General features: G+C 60.8%; 1 protein-coding gene across 14 annotated transcripts in view; it reads left to right on the top strand.

The window, feature by feature from the left end:
- The window catches only part of SYNGAP1 (synaptic Ras GTPase activating protein 1), a 67,477-nt gene that overhangs the window by 43,810 nt on the left and 10,236 nt on the right, over positions 1–13,431 (top strand). For 6 of the 14 annotated variants that reach the window (XM_054051996.1, XM_054051998.1, XM_054052001.1 and 3 more), the window contains 3 exons: positions 1,579–1,752; positions 5,332–5,543; positions 10,611–10,711. In XM_054051996.1, the coding sequence (XP_053907971.1) occupies positions 1,579–1,752; positions 5,332–5,543; positions 10,611–10,711 (487 nt within the window). The remainder of the gene's footprint in view (positions 1–1,578; positions 1,753–5,331; positions 5,544–10,610; positions 10,712–13,431) is intronic. The other 8 variants (XR_008447446.1, XR_008447447.1, XM_054051999.1 and 5 more) reach the window with 3 other exon arrangements.

Below are 13,431 nucleotides of genomic sequence, written 5' to 3'. Positions count from 1 at the left end.
AGGGGTGGAGGGTGGAGGGATGGAGAACTTGGGAGGGATGGAGGACGTAGGGGTGGAGGAGGTGGGAAAGAGGGAGGAGGGAGGGATGGAGGAGGTGGGAAAGAGGGAGGAGGGAGGGATGGAGGAGGTGGGAGGGATGGAGAAGGTGGGAAAGAGGGAGGAGGGAGGGATGGGGAACGTAGGGATGGAGAAGGTGGGACGGATGGAGAACGTAGGGGTGGAGGGTGGAGGGATGGAGAACTTGGGAGGGATGGAGGACGTAGGGATGGAGGAGGTGGGAAAGAGGGAGGAGGGAGGGATGGAGAAGGTGGGAGGGATGGAGGATGGAGGGATGGGGAACGTAGGGATGGAGAAGGTGGGACGGATGGAGAACGTAGGGGTGGAGGATGTAGGGATGGAGAAGGTGGGAAAGAGGGAGGAGGGAGGGATGGAGGAGGTGGGAAAGAGGGAGGAAGGAGGGGTGGGGAACGTAGGGATGGAGAAGGTGGGACGGATGGAGAACGTAGGGGTGGAGGGTGGAGGGATTGAGAACTTGGGAGGGATGGAGGACGTAGGGATGGAGAAGGTGGGAAAGAGGGAGGAGGGAGGGATGGAGGAGGTGGGAAAGAGGGAGGGAGGGAACGATGGAGGAGGTGGGAAAGAGGGAGAAGGTGGGAAAGAGGGAGGACGGAAGGATGGAGAAGGTGGGACAGATGGAGAACGTAGGGGTGGAGGGTGGAGGGATGGAGAAGGTGGGAAAGAGGATGGAGGGATGGAGGAGGTGGGAAAGAGGGAGGAGGGAAGGGTGGAGGAGGTGGGAAAGAGGGAGGAGGGAGGGATGGAGGAGGTGGGAGGGATGGAGGACAGAGGGATGGGGAACGTAGGGATGGAGAAGGTGGGACGGATGGAGAACGTAGGGGTGGAGGGTGGAGGGATTGAGAACTTGGGAGGGATGGAGGACGTAGGGATGGAGAAGGTGGGAAAGAGGGAGGAGGGAAGGGTGGAGGAGGTGGGAAAGAGGGAGAAGGTGGGAAAGAGGGAGGAGGGAAGGATGGAGGAGGTGGGAGGGATGGAGGACAGAGGGATGGGGAACGTAGGGATGGAGAAGGTGGGACAGATGGAGAACGTAGGGGTGGAGGGTGGAGGGATGGAGAACTTGGGAGGGATGGAGGACGTAGGGATGGAGAAGGTGGAAGGGGCGGAGGACATAGGACTGGAGGGACCTGGGAGAGATGGAGAAGGTGGTGGAGATGGAGGAGACGGTTGAGTTGAAAGCTGAGAGGATGGAGAACGCGATGGAGATGGAGAAGATGTGGTGGGGATGGGGCAAATGGAGCCCCGGGAGGGATGAAGGACATATCGGGGACACGATGGGGACATGGGATGAAGGACGTGGTGGAGACGGAGAACATGGAGACACGGAGAGGCCACACACGGGGGAACACGGGGGATGAGCGGGAGGAACGTGGTGAGGACGTGGAGATGGGTGGGTTCGCTGAGGAGAAGAGTGGACACAGAAGGGGTGGGACAAGCGAGAGGACCCAAGAGCATCTCGAGAGGACCCAGGAGCATCTCGGTGAGCTCCTCCGTGTCCTCCAGGCGTCGCAGACGCCGTCGACGCTGAACCCGGTGATGCCGGCGGCGGAGCGGACGGTGGCGTGGGTGTCCAACATGCCCCACCTCTCGGCCGACATCGAGAGCTCCCACATCGAGCGGGAGGAGTACAAGTTGAAGGAGTACTCCAAGTCCATGGACGAGAGCCGGCTGGACCGGGTAGGGACCACCGATGGACCCGCGGGGCCACCGCCGGTGGGAAAGGGCTCCCGGGGACACAGGGGTCCACGTCCCACGAGGTGATCCTGATGGTTCCAGGTCTCCAGGATCCAAGACATGACCCTGGTGGCCCTGAGACCCAAGTGTTCCAGGTCCCAGGAGATGATCCTGGTGGACCCAGGTCCCAGGAACCCAAATGTCCAGGTCCCAGGAGATGATCCTGTTGGACCCATGTCCCAGGAACCCAAGTGTCCATGTCCCAGGAGATGATCCTGGTGGATCCAGGAACCCAAGTGTCCAGGTCCCAGGAGATGATCCTGGTGGATCCAAGTCTCCAGGATCCAAGACATGACCCTGGTGGCCCTGAGACCCAAGTGTCCATGTCCGAGGAGATGATCCTGATGGCCCCAGGTCCCAGGAACCCAAGTGTTCCAGGCCCAGGAGATGATCCTGGTGGACCCAGGTCCCAGGAACCCAAGTGTCCATGTCCCAGGAGATGACTCTGATGGATCCAAGTCTCCAGGATCCAAGACATGACCCTGGTGGCCCTGAGACCCAAGTGTTCCAGGTCCCAGGAGATGATCCTGGTGGACCCAGGTCCCAGGAACCCAAGTGTCCATGTCCCAGGAGATGATCCTGGTGGATCCAAGTGTCCAGGATCCAAGACATGACCCTGGTGGCTCCGGGAACCAAGTGTCCATGTCCCAGGAGATGATCCTGGTGGACCCAGGTCCCAGGAACCCAAGTGTCCAGGTCCCAGGAGATGATCCTGGTGGACCCAGGTCCCAGGAACCCAAGTGTCCATGTCCCAGGAGATGATCCTGGTGGACCCAGGTCCCAGGAACCCAAGTGTCCAGGTCCCAGGAGATGATCCTGGTGGACCCATGTCCCAGGAACCCAAGTGTTCCATGTCCCAGGAGATGATCCTGGTGGACCCAGGTCCCAGGAACCCAAGTGTCCATGTCCCAGGAGATGATCCTGGTGGACCCAGGTCCCAGGAACCCAAGTGTCCAGGTCCCAGGAGATGATCCTGGTGGACCCAGGTCCCAGGAACCCAAGTGTCCATGTCCCAGGAGATGATCCTGGTGGACCCAGGTCCCAGGAACCCAAGTGTCCAGGTCCCAGGAGATGATCCTGGTGGACCCATGTCCCAGGAACCCAAGTGTCCATGTCCCAGGAGATGATCCTGGTGGATCCAAGTCTCCAGGATCCAAGACATGACCCTGATGGCTCCAGGAACCAAGTGTTCCAGGCCCCAGGAGATGATCCTGATGGCCCCATGTCCCAGGAACCCAAATGTCCATGTCCCAGGAGATGACTCTGATGGATCCAAGTCTCCAGGATCCAAGACATGACCCTGGTGGCCCTGAGACCCAAGTGTTCCAGGTCCCAGGAGATGATCCTGGTGGACCCAGGTCCCAGGAACCCAAGTGTCCATCTCCCAGGAGATGATCCTGGTGGATCCAAGTCTCCAGGATCCAAGACATGACCCTGATGGCTCCGGGAACCAAGTGTTCCAGGCCCAGGAGATGATCCTGGTGGACCCAGGTCCCAGGAACCCAAGTGTCCATGTCCCAGGAGGTGATCCTGGTGGACCCAGGTCCCAGGAACCCAAGTGTCCAGGCCCAGGAGATGATCCTGGTGGATCCAAGTCTCCAGGATCCAAGACATGACCCTGGTGGCCCTGAGACCCAAGTGTTCCAGGTCCCAGGAGATGATCCTGGTGGATCCAAGTGTCCAGGATCCAAGACATGACCCTGGTGGCCCTGAGACCCAAGTGTTCCAGGTCCCATGAGGTGATCCTGGTGGACCCAGGTCCAAAGAACCCAAGTGTCCATGTCCCAGGAGATGATCCTGATGGCCCCATGTCCCAGGAACCCAAGTGTCCATGTCCCAGGAGATGATCCTGGTGGATCCAAGTGTCCAGGATCCAAGACATGACCCTGATGGCTCCAGGAACCAAGTGTTCCAGGCCCAGGAGATGATCCTGGTGGACCCAGGTCCCAGGAACCCAAGTGTCCATGTCCCAGGAGATGACTCTGATGGATCCAAGTCTCCAGGATCCAAGACATGACCCTGGTGGCCCTGAGACCAAGTGTTCCAGGTCCCAGGAGATGATCCTGGTGGACCCAGGTCCCAGGAACCCAAGTGTCCATGTCCCAGGAGATGATCCTGGTGGATCCAAGTCTCCAGGATCCAAGACATGACCCTGGTGGCCCTGAGACCCAAGTGTTCCAGGCCCAGGAGATGATCCTGGTGGACCCAGGTCCAAAGAACCCAAGTGTCCATGTCCCAGGAGATGATCCTGATGGCCCCATGTCCCAGGAACCCAAGTGTCCATGTCCATGGAGATGATCCTGGTGGCCCCAGATCCCAGGAACCCAAGTGTCCATGTCCCAGGAGATGATCCTGGTGGACCCAGGTCCCAGGAACCCAAGTGTCCATGTCCCAGGAGATGATCCTGGTGGACCCAGGTCCAAAGAACCCAAGTGTCCATGTCCCAGGAGATGATCCTGATGGCCCCAGATCCCAGGAACCCAAGTGTCCGTGTCCCAGGAGATGATCCTGGTGGATCCAAGTCTCCAGGATCCAAGACATGACCCTGGTGGCCCTGAGACTCAAGTGTTCCAGGTCCCAGGAGGTGATCCTGGTGGACCCAGGTCCCAGGAACCCAAGTGTCCGTGTCCCAGGAGATGATCCTGGTGGACCCATGTCCCAGGAACCCAAGTGTCCGTGTCCCAGGAGATGATCCTGGTGGCCCCAGGTCCCAGGAACCCAAGTGTCCATGTCCCAGGAGATGATCCTGGTGGCCCCAGGTCCCAGGAACCCAAGTGTCCATGTCCCAGGAGATGATACTGGTGGATCCAAGTGTCCAGGATCCAAGACATGACCCTGGTGGCCCTGAGACCCAAGTGTTCCAGGTCCCAGGAGATGATCCTGGTGGACCCAGGTCCCAGGAACCCAAGTGTCCATGTCCCAGGAGATGATCCTGGTGGACCCAGGTCCCAGGAACCCAAGTGTCCATGTCCCAGGAGATGATCCTGGTGGACCCAGGTCCCAGGAACCCAAGTGTCCATGTCCCAGGAGATGATCCTGGTGGACCCAGGTCCCAGGAACCCAAGTGTCCAGGTCCAGGAGATGATCCTGGTGGCCCCATGTCCCAGGAACCCAAGTGTCCAGGTCCCAGGAGATGACCCAGATGGACCCAGGTCCCAGGAACCCAAGTGTTCCAGGCCCAGGAGATGATCCTGATGGACCCAGGTCCCAGGAACCCAAGTGTCCAGGTCCCAGGAGATGACCCAGATGGACCCGGTTGTCCAGACTCCAAGAGATGACCCGTGATGGGCCCCAATCCTGGGATCCAGGTCCCAGGAGATGACCCGGATGGCCCCAGGTGTCCACACATCACCACGGTTGAGTCCCATATGTTGGAGCATCGCCGTGGTGGACTCCCAAAGTGTCGTTGCATCCGTGTTGATGGGACGTAGGTCCCTCTATGTCACCGTTGGGCGAATGCGGTGGTGGTGGTGGTGAAGGTGGGGAGATGCCACCAGGCTCCTGCAGTGTGGACTGTGGCAGGTGAAGGAGTACGAGGAGGAGATCCATTCGTTGAAGGAGCGGCTTCACATGTCCAACCGTAAACTGGAAGAGTACGAGCGGCGTTTGGTGTCGCAGGAGGAGCAGACGAGTCGCATCCTCCTCCAGTACCAACACCGCCTGGAGCAGAGCGAGAAGCGCCTGCGGCAGCAGCAGGCCGAGAAGGACTCCCAGATCAAGAGCATCATCGGCAGGTGAGGGAGGAGCCCGGCCCCGCCGGCAGAGACGGGACACGGGGACGCTGGGAACGGCCCGCGACGGCGACGGAGACCGACGGGGTGGAGGAGACGGGAGGAGACGGGAGGATGGAGAGGAGACGGGAGGAGACGGGAGGATGGAGAGGAGATGGGAGGAGACGGGAGGATGGAGAGGAGACGGGAGGAGACGGAAGGATGGAGAGGAGACGGGAGGAGATGGAAGGATGGAGAGGAGACGGGAGGAGATGGAAGGATGGAGAGGAGACAGGAAGGGATGGAAGGATGGAGAGGAGACGGGAGGAGACGGAATGATGGAGAGGAGACGGGAGGAGATGGAAGGATGGAGAGGAGACGGGAGGAGACGGAAGGATGGAGAGGAGACGGGAGGAGACGGGAGGATGGAGAGGAGACAGGAGGAGATGGAAGGATGGAGAGGAGACGGGAGGAGATGGAAGGATGGAGAGGAGACGGGAGGAGATGGAAGGATGGAGAGGAGACGGGAGGAGATGGAAGGATGGAGAGGAGACGGGAGGAGATGGAAGGATGGAGAGGAGACGGGAGGAGACGGGAGGATGGAGAGGAGATGGGAGGAGATGGAAGGATGGAGAGGAGATGGGAGGAGATGGAAGGATGGAGAGGAGACGGGAGGATGGAGAGGAGATGGGAGGAGATGGAAGGATGGAGAGGAGATGGGAGGAGACGGGAGGACGGAGAGGAGATGGAAGGATGGAGAGGAGACGGGAGGAGATGGAAGGATGGAGAGGAGACGGGAGGAGATGGAAGGATGGAGAGGAGATGGGAGGAGACGGAAGGATGGAGAGGAGACGGGAGGAGACGGAAGGATGGAGAGGAGATGGGAGGAGACGGAAGGATGGAGAGGAGACGGGAGGAGACAGAAGGATGGAGAGGAGACGGGAGGAGACGGGAGGATGGAGAGGAGACGGGAGGAGATGGAAGGATGGAGAGGAGACGGGAGGAGATGGAAGGATGGAGAGGAGACGGGAGGAGATGGAAGGATGGAGAGGAGATGGGAGGAGACGGGAGGATGGAGAGGAGACGGGAGGAGACGGGAGGATGGAGAGGAGACGGGAAGGGATGGAAGGATGGAGAGGAGATGGGAGGAGACAGAAGGATGGAGAGGAGATGGGAGGAGACGGAAGGATGGAGAGGAGACGGGAGGAGACGGAAGGATGGAGAGGAGACGGGAGGAGACGGAAGGATGGAGAGGAGACGGGAGGAGATGGAAGGATGGAGAGGAGACGGGAGGAGATGGAAGGATGGAGAGGAGACGGGAGGAGACAGAAGGATGGAGAGGAGACGGGAGGAGATGGGAGGATGGAGAGGAGACGGGAGGAGATGGAAGGATGGAGAGGAGACGGGAGGAGATGGAAGGATGGAGAGGAGACGGGAGGAGATGGGAGGATGGAGAGGAGACGGGAGGAGATGGAAGGATGGAGAGGAGACGGGAGGAGACAGAAGGATGGAGAGGAGACGGGAGGAGATGGGAGGATGGAGAGGAGACGGGAGGAGATGGAAGGATGGAGAGGAGACGGGAGGAGATGGAAGGATGGAGAGGAGATGGGAGGAGACAGAAGGATGGAGAGGAGACGGGAGGAGATGGGAGGATGGAGAGGAGACGGGAGGAGATGGAAGGATGGAGAGGAGACGGGAGGAGACGGGAGGACAGAAAGGACGGGGACGGGGTGGAGGAGACGGGAGGAGACGGAAGGATGGAGAGGAGACGGGAGGAGACGGGAGGATGGAGAGGAGACGGGAGGAGATGGAAGGATGGAGAGGAGACGGGAGGAGACGGGAGGACAGAAAGGATGGAGATGGGGTGGAGGAGACGGGAGGAGACGGAAGGATGGAGACGGACGGGGTGGAGGAGAGACGGGAGGAGATGGAAGGATGGAGATGGGGTGGAGGACATGGGAGGACGTGGAGGAGGAGATGGAAGGACGGAGAGGGTGTGGAGGACACAGAAGGATGGGAAGGATGGAGAGGGGGTGGAGGAGATGGGAGGAGGACGGGAAGGATGGAGAGGAGACGGGAGGAGACGGAAGGACAGAAAGGATGGAGACGGACGGGGTGGAGGAGATGGGAGGAGACGGAAGGATGGAGAGGAGATGGGAGGAGATGGAATGATGGAGAGGAGATGGGAGGAGATGGAAGGATGGAGAGGAGACGGGAGGAGACGGGAGGACAGAAAGGATGGAGACAGACGGGGTGGAGGAGACGGGAGGAGACGGAAGGATGGAGAGGATGGAGACGGACGGGGTGGAGGAGACAGGAGGAGATGGAAGGATGGAGAGGAGACGGGAGGAGACGGGAGGAGATGGAAGGATGGAGAGTAGACGGGAGGAGACGGGAGGATGGAGAGGAGACGGGAGGAGACGGGAGGACAAAGGATGGAGAGGAGACGGGAGGAGACGGGAGGACAAAGGATGGAGAGGGGGTGGAGGACATGGAGGAGACGGAAGGATGGAGAAGGTGTGGAGGACACAGGAGGACATGGAGGAGATGGAAGGATAGAGAGGGGGTGGAGGAGACGGGAGGAGGGGGAAGGATGGAGAGGAGACGGGAGGAGACGGGAGGACAGCAAGGATGGAGACGGGGTGGAGGACATGGAGGAGGTGGAAGAATGGAGAAGGTGTGGAGGACACGGGAGGAGGGGAAGGACGGAGAGGGGGTGGAGGACACAGAAGGAGGGGAAGGACCCGCGGTGTCCCCAGAGTTGTCCTTGGGTGTCCTCATGGGTGTCCCCATGACCCGGAGTGTCCCCAGAGTTGTCCTTGGGTGTCTCCATGGGTGTCCCCATGACATGGGGTGTCCCCAGGGTTGTCCTTGGGTGTCTCCATGGGTGTCCCCATGACCTGGGGTGTCCCCAGGGTTGTCCTTGGGTGTCTCCATGGGTGTCCCCATGACCTGGGGTGTCCCCAGGGTTGTCCTTGGGTGTCTCCATGGGTGTCCCCATGACCCGGGGTGTCCCCAGGGTTGTCCTTGGGTGTCTCCATGGGTGTCCCCATGACCCGGAGTGTCCCCAGGGTTGTCCTTGGGTGTCTCCATGGGTGTCCCTATGGCCCAGGGTGTCCTCAGGGTTGTCCTTGGGTGTCTCCATGGGTGTCCCCATGACCCGGGGTGTCCCCAGGGTTGTCCTTGGGTGTCTCCATGGGTGTCCCCATGACCCAGAGTGTCCCCAGCGTTGTCCTTGGGTGTCTCCATGGGTGTCCCTATGACCCGGGGTGTCCCAGGGTTGTCCTTGGGTGTCTCCATGGGTGTCCCCATGACCCAGAGTGTCCCCAGCGTTGTCCTTGGGTGTCTCTATGGGTGTCCCCATGACCCAGGGTGTCCCCAGGGTTGTCCTTGGGTGTCTCTATGGGTGTCCCCATGACCCAGAGTGTCCCCAGCGTTGTCCTTGGGTGTCTCCATGGGTGTCCCCATGACCCGGGGTGTCCCCAGGGTTGTCCTTGGGTGTCTCCATGGGTGTCCCCATGACCCGGGGTGTCCCCAGGGTTGTCCTTGGGTGTCTCCATGGGTGTCCCCATGACCCGGGGTGTCCCCAGGGTTGTCCTTGGGTGTCTCTATGGGTGTCCCCATGACCCGGGGTGTCCCCAGGGTTGTCCTTGGGTGTCTCCATGGGTGTCCCCATGACCCGGGGTGTCCCCAGGGTTGTCCTTGGGTGTCTCTATGGGTGTCCCCATGACCCGGGGTGTCCCCAGGGTTGTCTTTGGGTGTCTCCATGGGTGTCCCTATGGCCCGGGGTGTCCCCAGGGTTGTCCTTGGGTGTCTCTATGGGTGTCCCCATGACCCGGGGTGTCCCCAGGGGTGTCCTTGGGTGTCTCTATGGGTGTCCCCATGACCCGGAGTGTCCCCAGGGTTGTCCTTGGGTGTCTCCGTGGGTGTCCCCTTGACCCGGGGTGTCCCCAGGGTTGTCCTTGGGTGTCCCCATGACCTGGGGTGTCCCCATGACCCGGGGCGTCCCCAGGGTTGTCTTTGGGTGTCTCCATGGGTGTCCCCATGACCCGGGGTGTCCCCAGGGTTGTCTTTGGGTGTCTCCATGGGTGTCCCCATGACCCGGAGTGTCCCCAGGGTTGTCCTTGGGTGTCTCCATGGGTGTCCCCATGACCCAGAGTGTCCCCAGGGTTGTCCTTGGGTGTCTCCATGGGTGTCCCCATGACCCGGAGTGTCCCCAGGGTTGTCCTTGGGTGTCTCCATAGGTGTCCCCATGACCTGGGGTGTCCCCAGGGTTGTCCTTGGGTGTCTCCATGGGTGTCCCCATGACCCAGAGTGTCCCCAGGGTTGTCCTTGGGTGTCTCCATGGGTGTCCCCATGACCCATAGTGTCCCCAGGGTTGTCCTTGGGTGTCTCCATGGGTGTCCCCATGACCCGGGGTGTCCCCAGGGTTGTCCTTGGGTGTCCCCATGGGTGTCCCCATGACTCGGGGTGTCCCCAGGGTTGTCCTTGGGTGTCTCCTTGGGTGTCCCCATGACCCAGAGTGTCCCCAGGGTTGTCCTTGGGTGTCCCCATGGGTGTCCCCATGACCCGGTGTGTCCCCAGGGTTGTCCTTGGGTGTCTCCATGGGTGTCCCCATGACCCGGGGTGTCCCCAGGGTTGTCCTTGGGTGTCTCCATGGGTGTCCCCATGACCCGGAGTGTCCCCAGGGTTGTCCTTGGGTGTCTCCATGGGTGTCCCCATGACCCGGGGTGTCCCCAGGGTTGTCCTTGGGTGTCTCTGTGGGTGTCCCCATGACCCGGGGTGTCCCCAGGGTTGTCCTTGGGTGTCTCCATGGGTGTCCCCATGACCCGGAGTGTCCCTAGGGTTGTCCTTGGGTGTCCCCACGGGTGTCCCCATGACCCGAAGTGTCCCCAGACTGGGTGTCCCCATCACCCAAGTTGTCCCCATGACCTCGAGTGTCTCCAAAGGGGTTGTCTTTGAGTTCCCCGGAGGTGTCCCCATGCGGGGTTGTCCCCAGGGGCGTCCCCGGGGGTGGCAGCGGGCCCCCGGGGGGTGTCCCCGTTTAGCCGGGGTGCCCCCCCCGGGGGTGGCAGCGTGACCCCGGTGAAGCCTGGCCCCGCAGGCTGATGCTGGTGGAGCAGGAGCTGCGCAGGGATCACTTGGGCGCCCACGACCCAACCGAGGGCCGGCGGCGGCTGCTCGACGCTCAGGTGGAAATTACAATGTCATTGCTCTGCTCCGTGTGACATCGGCCATCCCACGCCGCGCTGGGGGCGGGGCCCCTGGGGGGGGGGGGGGGGGGGGGGTAGAGGGGAACTGGGGGGGGCTAAGGAGGGAGATTGGGGGTGTTTGGGGGGGATTGGGGTGGTCTATAGGCGGTGTTGGGGGTCTATAAAGGGATATAAGGGGATATCGGGGGTCTGTGGGGGGCATTGGGGGTCTATAGGGGGATATTGGGGGTCTGTGGGGGGATATTGGAGGTCTGTTGGGGACATAGAGGGGTCTATGGGGGGATGTTGGGGGTCTATGGACGGTATTGGGGGTCTATAGGAGGATATTGGGGGTCTATGGGGGGCATTGGGGGTCCATTGGGGACATAGAGGGGGTCTATGGGGGGGATATTGGGGGTCTATAGATGGTATTGGGGGTCTATAGGGGGATATTGGGGGTCTATGGGGGGGCATTGGGGGTCCATTGGGGACATAGAGGGGTCTATGGGGGGGATATTGGGGGTCTATGGGGAGGTTGGGGGTCTATAGGGGGATATTGGGGGTCTATGGGGGGATATTGGGGGTCTGTTGGGGACATTGGGGGGTCTATGGCGGGGATATTGGGGGTCTATGGACGGTATTGGGGGTCTATAGGAGGATATTGGGGGTCTATGGGGGGGCATTGGGGGTCTGTTGGGGACATTGGGGGGTCTATGGGGGGGATATTGGGGGTCTATGGGGAGGTTGGGGGTCTATAGGGGGATATTGGGGGTCTATGGGGGGGCATTGGGGGTCCGTTGGGGACATAGAGGGGTCTATGGGGGGGATATTGGGGGTCTATGGACGGTATTGGGGGTCTATAGGGGGATATTGGGGGTCTATGGGGGGATATTGGGGGGTCCGTTGGGGACATAGAGGGGTCTATGGGGGGGATATTGGGGGTCTATGGGGAGGTTGGGGGTCTATAGGAGGATATTGGGGATCTATGGGGGGATATTGGGGGGTCCGTTGGGGACATAGAGGGGTCTATGGGGGGGATATTGGGGGTCTATGGGGAGGTTGGGGGTCTATAGGAGGATATTGGGGGTCTATGGGGGGATATTGGGGGTCTGTTGGGGACATTGGGGGCTCTATGGGGGGATATTGGGGGTCGGGGGGGGGCATTGAGGGTCTATTGGGGGATTGGGGGTCTATGGGGGGCATTGGGGGTCCATTGGGGACATAGAGGGGGTCTATGGGGGGGATATTGGGGGTCTATGGGGGGGTTGGGGGTCTATAGGGGGCATTGGGGGTCTATTAGGGGGATATTTGGGGTCTATGAGGGACATTGGGGGGTCTATGGGGGGAATATTGGGGGTCTATGGGGGGTTGGGGGTCTATAGGAGGATATTGGGGGTCTATGGGGGGATATTGGGGGTCTATGGGGGGGCATTGAGGGTCTGTGGGGGGATTGGGGTCTGTGGGGGGCATTGGGGGTCTATTAGGGGGATATTTGGGGTCTATGAGGGACATTGGGGGTCTATGGGGGGAATATTGGGGGTCTATGGAGGGGTTGGGGGTCTATAGGAGGATATTGGGGGTCTATGGAGGGATTGGGGGTCTATGGGGGGCACTGTGGGTCTATTAGGGGGATATTTGGGGTCTATGGGGGGCATTGGGGGGACATTGGGGGTCTATGGGGGGTTGGGGTGTCTACAGGAGGATATTGGAGGTCTAGGGGGGCATTAGGGGTCTGTGGGGGTATTGGGGGGGTTATGGGGGGTATTGGGGCTCTATGGAGGCATTGGGGGGCTATAGGGAGATATTGGGGTCTATGGGGGGATATTGGGGCTCTATGGAGGCATTGGGGGGCTATAGGGGGATATTGGGGGTCTATGGGGGGTATTGGGGGTCTATGAGGAGGCATTGGGGAGTCTATGGGGGGGACATTGGGGTCCATGGAGGACATTGGGGGTCTATGGGGGGGACATTGGGGGGTCTATGGAGGCATTGGGGGGTCTATGGGGGGATATTGGGGGTCTATAGGGGGTATTGGGGGCCTGTGGGGGGATATTGGGGGTCTATGGGGGGGTCTGTGAGGTGTTGGGGGTCTATAGGGGGATATTGGGGGTCCGGGGGGGGGTATTGGGATCTGTGGGGGGTTGGGGGTGTATGGGGGCGCATTGGGGGTCTATGGGAGGATATTGGGGGTCTATGGGGGGATATTGGGGTCTATGGAGGCAGAGTTGGGGGTCTATGGGGGTATTGGGGGTCTGGAGGGGGTGGGAGGCATTGGGGGTCTATGGGGGAATATTGGGGGTCTATAGAGGGGTCGGGTGTCTATGGGGCGCATTGGGGGTCTATGAGGGGATATTGGGGGTCTATGGGGGGATACTGGGGATCTATGGGGGCCATTGGGGGGTCTATGGGGGGATATTAGGGGTCTATGGGGGGACATTAGGGATCTATAGGGGATATTGGGGGGTCCATGGGGGGTATTGGGGGTCCGTGGGGGGATTTTGGGGGTCTCTGAGGGGATATTGGGGGTCTACAGGAGGATATTGGGGGTCCAGGGGGGGCGTTAGGGGTTTATAGGGGGTTTGGGGGTCCATGAGGGGATATTGGGGGTCCGTGGGGGGGTTTGGGGGTCTATGGGGGGGCATTAGGGGTTTATAGGGGGTTTGGGGGTCCGTGGGGGGCTTTGGGGGTCCATGGGGGATATTGGGGGTCTATAGGAGGCT

Source organism: Cuculus canorus, chromosome 31 (genome assembly GCF_017976375.1).
Source record: "Cuculus canorus isolate bCucCan1 chromosome 31, bCucCan1.pri, whole genome shotgun sequence".
Classification (NCBI taxonomy): domain Eukaryota; kingdom Metazoa; phylum Chordata; class Aves; order Cuculiformes; family Cuculidae; genus Cuculus; species Cuculus canorus.
The sequence above is the reverse complement of the archived record's forward strand: the minus strand, read 5'-3'. Positions and strand labels throughout refer to the sequence as shown.